At 39.9% G+C, this 16,646-nt stretch overlaps 1 protein-coding gene across 1 annotated transcript in view; it reads left to right on the top strand.

The window, feature by feature from the left end:
• The first annotated feature begins 838 nt into the window (after positions 1–838).
• kidins220a (kinase D-interacting substrate 220a) overlaps positions 839–16,646 on the top strand; it is a 46,437-nt gene continuing 30,629 nt past the window's right edge. Inside the window, exons 1-20 of the mRNA XM_037694967.1 lie at positions 839–990; positions 1,817–1,915; positions 2,568–2,666; positions 3,804–3,902; positions 4,212–4,310; positions 4,517–4,615; positions 6,061–6,258; positions 6,395–6,493; positions 6,787–6,885; positions 7,240–7,338; positions 7,432–7,609; positions 7,693–7,857; positions 8,006–8,185; positions 8,450–8,615; positions 8,853–9,004; positions 10,284–10,384; positions 10,654–10,839; positions 11,974–12,114; positions 12,997–13,234; positions 13,341–13,432. Coding sequence (XP_037550895.1) covers positions 859–990; positions 1,817–1,915; positions 2,568–2,666; positions 3,804–3,902; positions 4,212–4,310; positions 4,517–4,615; positions 6,061–6,258; positions 6,395–6,493; positions 6,787–6,885; positions 7,240–7,338; positions 7,432–7,609; positions 7,693–7,857; positions 8,006–8,185; positions 8,450–8,615; positions 8,853–9,004; positions 10,284–10,384; positions 10,654–10,839; positions 11,974–12,114; positions 12,997–13,234; positions 13,341–13,432 — 2,721 coding nt within the window. The 5' untranslated portion in view covers positions 839–858. The remainder of the gene's footprint in view (positions 991–1,816; positions 1,916–2,567; positions 2,667–3,803; positions 3,903–4,211; positions 4,311–4,516; positions 4,616–6,060; positions 6,259–6,394; positions 6,494–6,786; positions 6,886–7,239; positions 7,339–7,431; positions 7,610–7,692; positions 7,858–8,005; positions 8,186–8,449; positions 8,616–8,852; positions 9,005–10,283; positions 10,385–10,653; positions 10,840–11,973; positions 12,115–12,996; positions 13,235–13,340; positions 13,433–16,646) is intronic.

Genomic DNA, 16,646 nt, shown 5'->3' with positions numbered 1-16,646 from the left:
TGTTGTCCTTCATTATAAAGAGTGGACAAAGTTAGTTTCAAGTTTTAGGCATGGGCACAATGATGGAAGGAAGCAGAGAAAAGTAGTGTGCCTGTTAGACGTTGTGCAATGAGCAAGCAGTGCGACAACTACTTTAACAGCCCGTTAGAAAGAAATACACACACAAATTGGTAAGAAATGACACAGTGACAAAGGATGTCAGACATTTCAGTTTTTAATTGAGAAACCTCCCTGAGTAAGAAACAAAACATTTTCATCTACTGAAAAATGTTCCTGTTGTTTTGATGTTAAAATCTCAGGAATGAAGATGTCCTGGAGGAGTGAAACTCTATAGTACCGGTAAGTTTCTTTTGGCTGCTCCTTCCTTCAGGAGGTTGCAGCGAGCGAACTTGCATGAAATATTTGGCAACTGTTTTTATACCGGTTGCCCTTTCTGACACAGCCTGTGTTAGAACCTGCAACCTCAGAATTACAAGACCATGGCACTGACCACGATGAGTGAAAATCTATACAAACTCAAAATAACAGTCTCAGGAGCTATCCAGGATCCCATCTGCTTTGGAAGGGTCAGTTTTTGTTTTTGAGTTTGATTCGAACCGTTCCAGTTTAGTCCACATGCACATTTCAAATGCGCACCACACCTCCCTCAGAATCCAGTGAGACTTTCACTGAAGGTTTGCTTATTTTCCCACAACACAAGTTAGTCGTGAGCTTGTCTCCAGTCATAGCCCAGTGAGATACTCCTTTTAAAAGTGCGTTACAGCTCAAGTAACAAATATCCTTGGTGTCATTTGCATGCTGGGAGTTCTTATCGGGTTTCCTCTTGCTTCACAGTGTGCAGGTGGTCAGCAGAGAGCCATGGATACCACCACCTCCATGAAGATGACCTCCCTAGCTGTCCAGAGCCTGTTCAGCTACATGGAGGAGGAGGACCTGGCTGCCGTCAAGGCACATTTGGACAAGTTCAGAGATGTGGACTGTAGGAGCGATGTAAGTCATCCAGTATCACAACAAGCCCCCTGTTGGCTCAGGAAAGTAAGGGAAGATTACACAGTAATGAGAGGCTTTTTGAGGTTATGCAACAAGTGTTCTGTGGGGGAAAGGATTTTCACTAGAGTTACAGTGCTTTAAAAAAGTATACGACTTCCCTTGAGCTGGAGCTTTTAAAGATCATTATGTTACTTATTTACGATAAGTTTAGAGTAGGTATTTTTCTGTTGATTACTTTGAAAATATTTTACAATTACTGTATTTTCCGGCGTATAAGTCACATCCGTCAAAACAAGCATCATGAAGAGGAAAAAACATATAAGTCGCTTCGGCGAATAAGTGGCATTTATTATGCATCACCACTGACCCGTCGCATTTATTATGCGTTTATTATGCGTTTATTATGCGTTTATTTAATGGTCAAAACAGCTTCATTTTGCCTGGGCGGCGTGGCGCCATCCATCTGTCGCAACTGGAGCTGCTAGCTCTCCAGCGTTCCTTTGTCTGCACCAGCTGAGTGAAGCGAGTGCACACGGGAGGACTTGCTTTTGCAGTTCTTAGAAATTTAATGTGTCAGTCAAAAATTGCGTCATGAAAATAAAATATATATATATATATAAGTCGCTTGGTGTATAAGTCGCAGGACTGACAAATCTATACAAAAAAAACAACAACCTGTGACTTATAAGCTGGAAAATATGGTATTTAATTTACAGGCTCAAGCTGTTTCTGAGTTTTCACTTTATAAATACAAGAATAGTCAAATTAATTTGCTTCTGAGATAAACAGGAGTTATTTCACTTTATTTCCTGTGTATTTGTTCCAGAATGGACAGACTCCCCTGATGGTGGCTGCAGAGCTGGGCAGTCTGGAGATCGTACAAGAACTCATCAGGAGAGGAGCTTGTGTTAACTTTGATGACGTTGTAAGCATGCCGTTATTCTCACATACCATTATCTAATGTGAACACATGCGTACGAACACGTGTACAACAGAGTCGATGCACAAGTGGAAAAAACAATGCGGTCATGGTAACCACATCATCTACTAAACAAAGAAGATGCAAGTAGCGGCCTTGATGTTCCGTCTTGCTGAACTCACCACATGAGAGCTCAGCTCTCAGTTATTATGAGCCATAATGACACCCTATCACACACCTTTACCTTTGCTCTTTTTCACTTAATGACAGGATCTGCTCACCAACACACCTTGCTTCTTCAGAAGCCAGCCTCCAGACACACATACACTCATGGATATGGACCCTCCCACCTCAGCACTCGCATACACATGCTCACACACCCTTTATTAACATCTCACACACTTATAACCTGCTATTACACATGGTACACTCAAACTTGGACTAACGCACACGAAAAGAGCAGAGGCTTTAGATTCTGTAGTCTCTCTGGTCAGTGTACCCCGCTGTCTGACTTCTCAAGTATCAATGAGACAGCGTGCCCCCAAGAGCATTTGGTATGATCAGCTGGTAGGTATGATGGCACTCCGACTGATGAATGTTCCCCTGGATGTAATGTCTGATGGGAGTCCTCAAAGTAACAGGATGACAATGTGTGCAGGACTGCTGGACAGCGCTGATCTCAGCAGCGAAGGAGGGCCACATCGAGGTGGTGAAGGAATTACTGGAGAACAATGCCAACTTGGAGCACAGAGACATGGTAGGACTTATTATTGGAAAAGTTTATATTTTTTAATATATTTTATCCCTGATCTTAACACTTGTTTCATATTAAAACAAACCATGTTGTCACATGCGATTGTCCAAAGTGAGTTTCATGAACAAGATACTTTAAAGAGAGACCTTTAGTTTACAGGCATCTAACCTTTGTTTGAATTACCCCCTTTATAACATCTGCCTGGATGTTATTGTAATATTCCTGCTACAACATTAGTGATGTGTAATATAAAGTACAAGCCTAATAATGAATTTTTGGTACTAGGATTGATTTATTTTTTTTTTATTATTAGAAAAAGAAATGCTAGCTAAACAAAAGCCAGGAATATAGTTTTAAATGACCTCAAATAATTTAGCCATGTTGTCTTCATTTATGTGTCAATCCAAGTCGTGGTTGAAGTTCCCGTTGCTTGGAAATGGACATAAAATTAAATTACTATTTAATGGCTCCTCTCTAAAACAAATTAAATTTACTACGCTTTAGTTGTGTTGGGATTGGTCAGAGATATGAGAATACATTTGATCCAGACTTGTGTCAGCCAGAGTGCCTTTTTTGCAAAACTATACCTGATTCTTTGTGTATCCTTGAGCCTATCGCAATACATATACTTATTTAATAATTTTTTTTTAGGATTGACTCGTTTTAGAGGCAGAAATTCTGACAAAAGCAGTCATAATGAGCAATGAACATGTCGTGTATAGAAATAAGTAAAATACATATTTTTGTGTGTAATGTTTGGAGACTGAGCCAGGATGTCAGGTGACTCAGTGCAGTTCAGGCTGTCCAGGAGTGGCTACAACCAGTCATTGCAGTTGGATTATGATAAACCACGTTGTCGCTCACTGGAAAGTGTGTCACTCCATCCATAAATAGCACATTCTCCTACAGCAAAATCAGCTTAGATTTGGTGTATTTTCTAAACCTTAAATGTGTTACTTTTATGGCTGTCCTTGCACTTTACTATGATAAAACTATTTAATGATCCTACATTCTAAATATTAAACATTATATACAGTATATAGTTGTTTTATTGATGTGTAAGAGTTTTTTTCTCTCTTTGTGTTTCTAATAACAGTAAAACTTAACAAATGGGCTTATTATTATTATTACTTTGCACAGGGAGGATGGACTGCTCTCATGTGGGCGGCCTACAAGAATCGCACAGATGTGGTCCAGCTGCTTTTAGAAAAAGGAGCTAATCCTAACATCACTGGACAGGTACTCGGTCTGACATTATCACATATCTGGTTTATGCTTGCATGTCATTTTCATGTGAAGTTCTTATCTTGTTAAAATAAAAGCATTTCTTCTCAGAATAAATCAATAAAAGTTTGTGTTTTTGTTCAGGTTTTGAGTTTTAAACAGTTTTAAAGCAGAGAAGTCTCTATAGTTTTAAATAGGCTCTATATCGCACTAAACCTAAAATGTATAGCTTACCTGCTGTTTAAGCGTTTGTCTGTCTGCAGTCCTAACACCGATCATTAGTTACTCTGTGCATGACTTCACCGCTGTCCTCTGGCCCAACAGTACAGCGTCTACCCCATTATCTGGGCGGCAGGTCGAGGCCATGCAGAGATTGTCGATCTTCTGCTGCAGCACGGAGCCAAGGTCAACTGCTCGGACAAGGTACATGCATACTGACAGATGTTTATCATTTATTTGTTTTTAATCACACAGAGGATGCACATAATTATCAGTCGGTCGAAAGTCTAATTCTTATTCCTTCTCCTTTTTTTTTGTCTTTCATAATTAAAACATTTGATTGTTGACAAAGTAATCTCTTGGCTTTGGCGTTTTATGTACTTAACAGCATTATCTATTTTTCTTTGCAGTATGGGACCACTCCTTTGATCTGGGCAGCAAGGAAGGGTCACTATGACAGTGTGATGCACCTTTTGGCCAATGGAGCTGATGTGGATCAGGAAGGAGCTGTACGTAGATCATAGATAGCATTCAGAGTATCTAAGATTATCAGGCTGTCATATGTAAAGACACATCAATGTACAATTTTAGTCTTCATATGACTGCATTTATTTATTTTCTTACTTGAATCAACTTTGAAATAGATAAATCTCAAGGTTGTGCATCTACTTTACTAAATAAAAGCAACTAAAAATTAATTTGTGCAAGATAACATACATATATAAAATGACATTTGTTGAGGTATCACACCAACACATTTAAAAATATATCAATCTGCTCTTAGGGCATTTTTAAAGGTTTTTATCATTTAGGGAATCACTACAGACTGTTAATTTTACTGTCAATAAGAGGTGCAAACACAAGTGATGATGTGATATTAGATTGTTAGGTGATTAATTGTGACTTCAGCACTGTGCAGCTGTCCTCTTTCATGTCACATTGCATCTGTTCTGACACAAACTGAATGATATAGTTCTACACGTAGCATCAATAATCAGATAGATATGTAGCTAATGTTGCAGAAACAATCATTTGTAAGTGATTAGTAGCCTTGATTCTCATAAATAAACTGTCTTAAACCAGCAGTGTTTCATAAAGCTACTAAAACTAAACATATTAGGTTTTGCAGCTTAGAATCTCCTTCCTACATCACTGAAAACTTTAGGTTACTTTCATGACCCTGGTTCTCTTGAGTAGCACAACAAAAGCTATGAAAGAGAATTACTGTACTTTCCGACTTAAAAGTCGCATCAGTCCAAAATAAAGTGGAAAAAAAACATAAATACGTTGCTTCTTTAAATAAGTCACATCTATTATGCGTCATCGCTGACCACCCGGAAATGTGGGCCGGTGTTGTGCCAAAAATCGATTGGCTGCCAAATGGCGGCCTCGGGAGCGTGCACGGGAGCACTTTAACAAGAATTTACAAGATTAACACTTAAAAACAATTATTTGTTTGCTCAACACTATGTCAAAGGTGTGTCTCAGTTTAACTTTTCCTTAATAAATGCACTTTAATGGTCAAACCAGCTGCATTTCGCCTGGGTGGCACGGCAAAATGAAGCTCCTGGAGTTTTGGAGCGAGCTAAAGGTGCCTTGTATGGCAAACCAAGTGTCTCATTAATATCGACTTTTACCTATTAATGAGACACGTGGCTTGCCTTATTGGTCGAGTGCCCTCTAGCAGCTGAAAATGGTAGTGTTCAATATTTTTCATGTCAAAATGAATGAAATCGTCATATCTCAGCCAAAAATTGAGTTATAAATTATGGGAAAAAACGTAAATTAGTTGCTTCGGACTATAAGTCATAGGACTTGCTATTTTATGCAAAAAGATGCGATTTATAGTCCAAAAAGTCTGGTAACACATCTTTGTCGTCCAATAATGTAGAGTGAAAACAAGTGTTTAAAGAACCTAGACTTGTAGGATTCACTTCTCTCCTTGCTTCTTCAGAACTCCATGACAGCTCTGATTGTAGCAGTGAAAGGTGGCTACACTAAAGTTGTTAAAGAACTGCTGAAGAGGAACCCAAATGTGAACATGACAGACAAGGATGGAAACACAGCCCTCGCCATCGCTGCCAAAGAGGGTCACACGGAGATTGTGCAGGACCTGCTTGATGCTGGCACTTATGTTAATATTCCAGACAGGGTAAAGTGCACTAAACTGTTCTTTACTGCTGTTTGACACCAGAAACAATAAGCAGCATTAAATATAATCTGAGTGCAATAAAATCTGTGTCTTGCATCTCATTTTGTCTTCTCTCGCTCTTTTTTTATTTGTTCAGAGTGGAGAGACTGTGCTGATTGGAGCCGTGAGAGGAGGTCATGTGGAGATAGTTCGAGCTTTGCTGAACAAATATGCTGATGTTGACGTTAAAGGCCAGGTAGACCGCCCTCTCCTACTGTGTTTCCTGCTCATGTTCTCAGTGTGAAATGTAATCGATCAGTCTTATTTATCCTTATCGTCTTTTAGTAAGTGAACTTTTAACCGTGGGTTAAAAGCGCAGGTTTTGTTAAATAACACACCTTCACCCCTTTAAAACATTATACACATATTCAAGTTTTTGCACAGATTATCCTAATATATTTGTTGTTATTCAGGCATAGTGATTCATAACATATTTAATTTGAATAAAATAAAACAAGCTTGTGTTTGTTTTTGCCTTTCTCTCTTCAGGATGGAAAGACTGCCCTCTACTGGTCGGTGGAGAAAGCTAATGCAACGATGGTGAGAGACATCCTGCAGTGTAACCCGGACACAGAGAGCTGCACCAAGGTAACAAATGTCACTGGAAATGAATAATATGGAGTTGATCCTGATGCATGCTCAATAATCCAGGTAGAAAAATCTAAAAAAGTTAAATCTGGTTCTCTGGACATTCAAAAAAAATTTTTTTTGAATGTCCAGAGGACCAGATTTAACTTTTTTAGAATATGGAGTTTGATGTTTACTAACAAGAAGAGCATGATTATTGTCCTGTTTTATTTGAAAATAAAATAAATATAGGCCCCAATAGATACATATTTAACAGCTAATGAATGTAAAGCAATGTCTTCTTACTTTAGCTTGTGAGAAAGAAACACTGGCTGTGTATGTAGTGTTTAAAATGTAATTTTGTTTGTTCTTTAGGATGGAGAGACTCCACTAATCAAAGCCACAAAAATGAGGAACATAGAGATAGTGGAGCTGCTGCTGGATAAAGGAGCCAAAGTGGCTGCAGTGGACAGGGTATGGTTAACAAGAAACAACATATGTTACATATTCAGTGTTGATTAGTTTTAGTTTAGCTAATTAACCCATTTTGTGTTTTCACTGAGTCAGAAAGGAGATACTCCGCTCCATATCGCCATCCGTGGACGAAGCCGAAAGCTGGCTGAGCTGCTGCTTAGGAACCCCAAAGATGGCCGCTTGCTGTACCGCCCCAACAAAACAGGAGAAACTCCATACAACATTGACTGCACCCACCAGAAAAGCATCCTGACACAGATATTTGGAGCCAGTATGACCCATCTTCTTTAGTTGATTCTAAATGTGGGGTTTTAATTTTATCTTTACTGTTAACCTTTTGTTTGTCTCACACAGAGCACCTTTCCCCGACTGAATCGGATGGAGACATGCTGGGTTATGACCTGTATAGCAGCGCTCTAGCTGATATTCTTAGTGAACCCACCATGCAGCCACCTATCTGCGTTGGCCTGTACGCTCAGTGGGGGAGTGGCAAGTCTTTCCTTCTTAAAAAGCTGGAGGGTAAGTGCTCATGCATCAACAGAAAATTATCTTTGAAAAAGATAAAACATGGAGAAAACTGATTTTTGTAACGTGCCTTACATCTGAATCCTATTTAGTGTTTTTGTTCTCAGTTCTACGCTTTCCTCCATTGTCTCTCCCTCATTAGATGAGATGAAGACATTTGCAGGTCAGCAGATCGAGCCGCTGTTCCAGTTCTCCTGGCTCGTGGTCTTCCTCACCCTGCTTCTCTGTGGCTCAATTGCTGTCATTCTGGGCTTTACTGTCAATCCCAAGTTGGCAATTGCTGTATCCCTCAGCCTCCTTGCTCTGCTCTATATTTTTTTTGGTAAGGAGATCAAATTTGCCAAAGAACGTGGAAAAACGTTGCTTTGAGTTGCTTTGTATTGAGATGAATGCATATTGGTAAATGAAATGAATCTTAGTGTTTTATGTTAAAATTGCCCTTCAGCTTGTTAAAATTTAAACTCACTAGAGGGTGCCATTATACAACTAGTGCTAACTTGTTTTCCTTACACACTTTAGGAAAAATAAACAATCACAGCAAATACTAAATGGTTTGATATGTTGTATGTGTTTTTTGTGTTTCTAGTGTTGGTGTACTTTGGAAGTCGACGTGAAAGGGAGAACTGGAACTGGGCGTGGGTCATCAGTACCCGCCTGGCTCGTCAGGTCGGTTATCTAGAGCTGCTGCTCAAGCTGATGTTTGTAAACCCCCTGGAGCTTCCTGAGCAGACTGCTCGAGCCCTGCCTGTCAGGTGATCAACACAGAAAACACCCTTCAGTCACTGCAGTTTGCTTATGCTCACAGAATATTATAACGTTAGTTCAGCTAAAAATATCTAACTGACGTGTACCACCATGCTGTCAGTTTGTAGGATTCCCACACTTGATTTGAGCTGTAAATTCACACACAAAGTTTAGCATAATTTATCAGCATTATGCATTAAGTCGACAATATTACCAAGTTCCATTTGCATGGTTTTGTTCCACAGGTTCTTGTTCACAGATTATAACCGCCTGTCGAGTGTTGGAGGAGAGACTTCTTTAGCTGAAATGATTGCCACGCTATCAGACGCCTGTGAGAGAGAGTTTGGCTTCCTGGCCACCAGACTGTTTAGAGTTTTTATGAACGACGAGATCAAGGGTGAGATCTAATAAACAAAATGAAAATGTATATTTATATCTGAAAGCTTAGAAGCATATTCACGATGTTTGTTTACGCAAATGAGTTTGCTAAAATTTGTTAGGTGCTTCTACATTGTATTGACAGTGGAAAAAAAAAATCACATAAGGTTAAGATCACACTTTGTTTTCCTTTGTGCGACATTACTGAGTGTTCAAAAGGTTTTGAGAACACCTTTATGATCAGATTTATGTAAGCGTGGTCATAACAAATTGACTTAATGTGCATTTTGTTGGGAGGTGCCACCATGCCAGAGAAATTACCCCATGCCAAAAAATACCTTCAGCCAACACTTAATCAGGAGAATCCGGGCTTTTCCTAGTGAGTAAAATACAGTAGTCCCTCAATGATCGTGGGGTGTAGGGACCGCGAAGTACGGATAGTAGTAGTAGTAAGTAGTAGTTTATTTTAGTATATATATATATATATTAATGCTTTATAAACCTTTCCCACACTCTTGCAATATTCCAAACAACGTTTCTAAACTCTAAACGCTCTAAAAGAGCACAGCATGTCAAGATCTCCACTCTCTGCCACACTGCAATCACACTCATCACCAGTTTCGCTCCCAATCTCCCTCCTTCTGTGTAAGTAAACAATTTAAATATAAGTACTGTAATATTTTAAATAAACAATCCATACAGCATGAATTGTTTATTTAAAATATTACAGTATTTAAATTGTAGAGAAGAGAAGTGCAGTTGGACAGCAAAGGGTTAACCCTTCACGAAGCTACTTCAGCTGGAGGAGAAATGTGGGCGTGGCAGAGAGCCGCAGGTGGCTGAGAGCGGAGATCATGACAGGCTACAGGAGGGAACTTCTCCCTGCACCCAATGATTTAGCAGGTGCTAAATCATTTAAAATAATTTATTTTAAATAAACAATCCATGCTGCTCGTGTGACTCATCCGTCAGTCAGTGGTCATGTCCAATCTTACTTTGAAAAACCGCGAAAGATCGAGGGACTACTGTAGCTTCCTGTAGAGACTAGTATTGTCCAAGAAATAGAGGGTGTAAAATGGCATACGTGGTTTTAAAAGAAGATGTCAACTAAGATGGGGAGAAGTACTGCCAATATCTATTTCTGTGATTTTCTTGTTCAAGATTTTCCTGCCTTGTTCAAACATCATCAAAAATGAGTCAAATTTAAAAGATCTTAAAAGCTTTTCCTTCACTAATGCACGTTACAAAAAATGATTATGTATTTGTCTGATATTGTCTACATTCCTCCAACATTTCAGGTCAAAAATGGAAGAAAACATGTTGTGTTCCCTCCTTTGTGGTGTTTTCATTGACTCTTGGCTGCCTGATAACTGGAGTGGCACTGTTGGCCATCTTTAAGGTGGGTTAAATTACTCAAGAAAAATGTTTTTGTAAGTTTATGGAAAATTTGCATTATTTGAAAATAACCGTGACAGTTGCACCTTTTTTACATGAAATCCAGTGATTTTTGTTTGTAGTCATAGTTATTCAGTGGGGATTTAGGTTTGGTAAAAAATTACACTATTTTAAGTATAAATAATGATAAATCTAGATTTACATGGGTAGAAAAAGCTGCATGGTCTTACTTACATTTCCTAGATTTTAATTAGATTTATTTATTTGGTTTAGGTGGACCCCAAGAACCTGACAGTAAACGCAGTGCTGATAGCCATGGCCAGTGTGGTAGGCCTGGCTTTACTGCTCAACTGTAAGACGTGGTGGCAGGTGGCTGATTCTGTTCTTAACTCCCAGAGGAAACGCCTGCACAGTGCTGCCAACAACCTCCATAAGCTCAAAAGTGAAGGATTTATGAAGGTAGATTATTAAACTTGTGCACTTTTACCTAATGAACTGTAAACATCAATTGTTTGATATATTGTTGTCATGGCTGTAGGTGCAATAAATTTGCTCATGAAGTTATAAAACAGCAAACGACTGTTTGAACAACTGTGTGAATCAGCTGTAAGTCGAACCCCTTCAGATTCTGTTATTCTATTCATAACTTTTATAAACAAAATTCTTATTTCAGCCAGGGGGCAGGGGTCTGGTTCAGTGACCTCGTGGTTCCTTCTGCTATTTGCAGATAATTTGGTCCTGTTGGCGCCATCGTGCCGTGATCTCCAGCTCTCACTGGAGTGGTTTGTAGATGAATGTGAAACAGCTGGGATGAGGATCAGCACCTCAATCTGAGGCTATGGTCCTCAGTCAGAAAAAGGTGGACTGCCATCTGCAGGTTGGGAGTGAGGTGCTGCCTTAAGTGGTGGAGTTCAAGTATCTTGAGGTTTTGTTCATGAGTGAGGGAGGAATGGCATGTGAGATTAACAATCATGCAATCGCAGCTTCCCCAGTGTTGCACACTCTGCCGATTCGTTGTGGCAAAGAGGAAACTGAGCTGCAACGCAAAGCTCTTTGTTTACTGGTACGTTCATACCCTCACCTATGGCCACAATCTCTGGGCAGTGGCTGAAAGAATGATAATTGCAGATATAGGTGGTGGAAACCAGTTCTCTCCACTGTGTAACTGCACTCTCCCTTAGAGATAGTTGGAGAAGTTCAGCTTTCTGGGAAAGACTCAGAGAAAAGCTGCTGCACCTCCACATCTAGAGGAGCCAGTTGAGGTGGTTCGGGCATCTGGTAAGGATGCGCTTCTGACAGGGAGGTTCGTCATGTCCAACTGGTCAGAGACCCCAATGAAGACCCAGGACACGCTGGAGACACTATGTCTCTTGGCTAGCCTAGGAATGTCTTGTAATCTTCCTGGAAGAGGTTTGTGGGGAAAAAGATGTCTGGGTCTCCCTGATTAAGCTGCTGCCGCTGCTACCTGACTCCTGAATAAGTGGCAGATAATAAATGGAAGGATGGAGGTTATAAGACTTAATACAGGCAATTTTCCTGACAAGAAAAGCACCGAATGTTAAATTCCTTTATGCTTTTAAAATGTCTCAACAGGTCCTGAAGCATGAAGTTGAGCTGATGTCAAAAATGGCCAAAACTATTGACGGCTTCACCCAAAACCAGACACGCATGGCTGTCATCATCGATGGGCTGGACGCTTGTGAGCAGGACAAAGTGCTGCAAATGCTGGACACGGTGTGTGTTTACATCTGCTTGAGTCTCATAATGAGTCAATGGATTAATTTCACATTTTTGATACTTGAATTTTAAGAAAATTTGCAATAATGAGACGAGTTGCTGAGGAGCAGCTGTGACGTGACCTTAACAAAAAGTGAGTCTTCGTCCTGGTGCAGTGCAGACACTTGGGTGTTTCCTGCTGCCTCAACTCACTTCCAAGTTTATTTTATTCCTCCCAGCTGCTGTAACACAATTTCCTCTAACTAAATGTTATTATTTGTTGAAGTAATCCCTGGGAAGATGACAACCGTCAGTGTGCTCATGCAGTTGTTGAATCTCTTCAGTTTCATTCTTCTGTTGTGTTGAGAATGTTTAAGCATCTCTGACTAAAAATAATACTTTATATAAGTTTACTATTTACTATTTGCCAAGTTAAATCATGTTGCCTTCAGTTTGTGTACTTTTCTTTCAAAGATGCGGACATCATGCAGCTCAGTTTATGATGATAGCAGCTGTTTCAGGTACAGAGATTTATTGTCCGGCGATGCGAGCCTGGGGGTGCTGGCCAGGGTTTAACAAACCACAAATGCATTAGCACAAATTGATGTCCTGTGACACTTGGACAATGTTGTTGAGTTAGCAGAGAGGAAATCCCCAGCCCCATGTCAGGTCTCACAGGAGCCATTAAGTTTAAACATTGCAGCTGACTGTTACCTCGAGTGGTAAAGTAGATCCTTTACTAAGGGATCAGTTATCCAGAGTTTTAGATACTGGTACCACAAACAAATCAAATCTAATTTTAAAAATCTGTCTTATAGGGCTCAGTAACATCTTGTAGCTAACCATTAAAGGTCAAGAGAACTGTTCATAAAGCACTTACCATTTGTTTCTTTCTTCTAGGTGAGAGTCCTCTTCTCCAAGGGTCCTTTTATTTCCATTTTTGCCAGCGACCCTCATATTATAATTAAAGCTATCAATCAAAACCTTAACAGTGTGCTGAGAGACTCAAACATCAATGGCCATGACTACATGAGAAACATTGTCCACCTGCCAGTATTCCTCAACAGCAGAGGACTCAGCCGAGCCAAAAAGCTTTGCATGGCAGCTTCTACCAATGGAGAGGCTCTGCCAGCTGAGGGTAAAAACCAACCTGTTTGTAACATCTACATTGTTTGCAAAGAGCGTTGGAACGTTTTGTAAAGTCGCTTTATTTATGATTATTTTTTCTTCTTGCTTCTCTCCAGGATGGCCTGAAGACATGGACAGGAAGGTGTCTCAGAACAGTCTGTCGCAAGAGCAGGGCAAGCATGGCAGCAAGAGTACTCTAAATAGAAGGGTAATTACTCCTCAAGTCAACTTTATGTTTTATAATATATGTCAATATAGGTTTACATATATTGGTGGGTCCATTGCCAACCTTTAAAGATATATGGAGACACAATACATGTAAGATAATAGAAATATCAAAGTGTAATGAGTCTAAGGCCCAGTTTGCACAATGCCGTTTTTTAATTCATAGCTTTTCTACTGCGGTTCGACAGTCCGTGAACATGACGGTGCTCATTTCCTTTAAAACCAAAGTTTTTTGAATGCGGATCCTATAGTGGAGATTTTTCATACCTGCAGAGGGGTGAAATTGTGTGTGAGCACTACTAACATTAACTTGAAAGCAACAGTATGATATGTTGTCATTTCCTTGCTGGCAGCCCCGCCTGGCATGGAAACTACAGCAGATTCAAAGAGCGCGGCGTTCCACATGTAAACAAGTTTTTTTCATGTTTATTTGCTACAATCAACAACTAACAGAGAGTTTCCAGAGATCGTTCTTGTGTAAACAGGGCCTTAATGTGTTCTCAATCCTATTTTACTTTGCGTGATGTCATCACATGATTTAAACACATTCATTCCTCTCATCTTGAAAGCACTGGGATTGTCAGAGAAATGTGACTTTAGAAACCCTCCGTTTGCTGCCTCCTCTCTGATTGGGGCCTTTTATGGGCACAAATTCCGGTCATAAATATTTTGCATGTGTAAAAAAGATTTGTAATCTTGTAAAAAAAAGTTGTCTGTGGAAAAAAAGATTTATATTTGTAAAAGAAAAAAGTCACAAGTTACAAAACTTTTTTACAATGTTCTGTTTACTGATACGAATCCAAAAACTACGTGTGCATCTCTTCCCGTGAGTTTGATTTTACGAGTATGAATTTTGACCTGAATTTTCCTCCTCTATAGCTATAGCTATAGCTGATTGATCAATGTCATAATCACAAATTGAATGGTCCAGTCAGAGAACAGATGGGTCTGGCTGTAGGTGCCTTGTTGAGCAGGCTGGCCCGTTGCAGAAATATGTCAGATCATCCGCCATATTGAATGTGGCAGATCTGCCGGTCATCTCATACAAAGAAATGGACTGAACTTTATAAAGCACTGTTCTACAAGTGTTTTAAGTTAATCCCTGTCTTTCACCACATTAATATATTTTGAAAACTAACAGGCACCAAACACAACATTTGTAACTTTTAATGTGATTATTAAAAATGTTTACTCCTTAAATCTTTAGATTATTGGTAAACACCAAACCAACATATGTGTTGTTTTTATTGTTTGCAACTACTAACATATGTAACACTATTACGGTGGTGATAAATATAGAAATATTAATATTTAACTTTTAATCTGTTTCTATAATAACTAGATCCTGAAATGTGATGTGTGGATTTTCTGAATAAAGAGCACTAACGTTCACATTTAACTGATTTTGATTAATCACATCGATGATCATATATACACCAATATATCTTAAACACTTTGTGGAACGATGCTTTATGAAGTTCAGTCCATTTCCTGGTATTAGTTGACCGGCAGATCTGCTACATTCAATATGGCGGATGCACTGCCTCATTGAGTGTGCTGGCCCCCTGCAGCGGTACGTCAAAGTGTCCGCCTTTTTAAATGTGGCACAGGTGCACACCCAAGTACTTGTAGTTGGCGACCACTTCCACTGCAGTCCTCCTATGTTCAGAGGGGGTAGGTGTGTTTGTTCCGTCTCAAGTCCACAACTATCTCCTTCGTCTTCTTCACATTGATATGAAGGTCGTTCTTCCTGCACCAGCTCTCCAGTTGTTCCACCTCCTGCTGGATTTATGACCGGAATTTGTGCCCATAGTCTTTAGCAGAGACCTGGTATTGGCAGGCAGTGCAGAGGTCTATAGAACAGGTGGGGGACACATATAATCCAATAATCTCCTTATTTCTATTCAGTTCTTCTCAGGTGTAGGTGTCTCCCTGCTAAAAGTCCCCAAAAGACTCCAAACACACCAGAAAAAGTAGCTAGATTTCTTACTAGTCGCTCTTTTGAATAAATAAATAAATAAGATGCTAAAAGGGTTTGAAAACTCACTAAACATCGCAACAAAGTTGGGCGATTTCAAGTACAGCCTTGGCGTGTCCAGTGACATTGAGCCAATCAACAGCTGCGGTTTGCTGACGTCAGAATTGTTTGCTGGGCTCAGCTCGCTGGGAACCACGTCTGACTGAGGCGGGTCCAACAAACAAGCAGGAACAGGGAATGGAGACACAATTGGCTGATGCTGTGTTGATGCGAACTGATTAAAGTCACGTCCGTGGAGACGCGGCTTTAGATGAAAACTGAGAGGTGCTCGGTGTGCGGCCAAGGTTCCTGGTGTAATTGATGTAATGGCTGTTTATCCTTCCTGCTGTGTTGCCACAGCCTAATGACAAGGCCTAGCAGCAGAGGGTCCCTGTGACAAAACACTGGCACCAGGTCTGCTGGCAGGAGGCTAAGTGACTGCTGCTTTCACTGATGCCGTCCTCCCTCCTGTGAGACCTCATACTCCCCCATCCCCTTCCTTTTTGCCTTCCTGCCTTGTTTGTTTGTTTGCTTGACATTTGTTTGTACCTCATGTTTATCTAGTTCCCCTCAATTATTGCTGTTGGCCCTTTTATTATGTCAGAGGATTCTCTATTCTGTTAAAAGCCAGTTCTTGGCAGAAGGATCCGCTTTCTACAAGTGGAGATTAAAACGAGAGCAGGGGGGGGAATCAATTAGTGGCTTGCTATTTTCATGTGGCTTATCAAGTTTTCTTTTGTTTACATTTATTTTTAACCAAATTTAACCATTAATTTCTGTTTAAAATGATCTCTTCTTCAGTTTTTTGTAACCCCCCCCCCCAAACAATAATTTCTTAAATGGAACGTATATAATAAGAAACGTGCAACTGTTTTGCTATATATTGAAAATTAAGCCTCATAAAAATGTGTGTATGCTGGACCTTTTCAGATGTGACTGAGTGGTTCCACCTTTCTGAGAGAGAGGTCATGAGGCTGGTATTATAACTTCAAAGTCAACCAAAAGCCTCACGTTGGCTCACGACCATGACAGCTGTCAGATGTTTTCCTGGAGATCTGTGTCAATAGTTTCCTGGATGTCATGACTCTGGCTTTGGACAGTAGCTCATAGGACCCTCTGTTTATATTATTACACAGTTTTTGTTGGTTTTACTGCAAATAGATTATTTTTTACAGTTTTT

Source organism: Nematolebias whitei, chromosome 21, assembly GCF_014905685.2.
Source record: "Nematolebias whitei isolate Nwh7 chromosome 21, NemWhi1, whole genome shotgun sequence".
Taxonomy (NCBI): Eukaryota; Metazoa; Chordata; class Actinopteri; order Cyprinodontiformes; family Rivulidae; genus Nematolebias; species Nematolebias whitei.
This window is presented reverse-complemented; position numbering and strand designations above follow the sequence as displayed.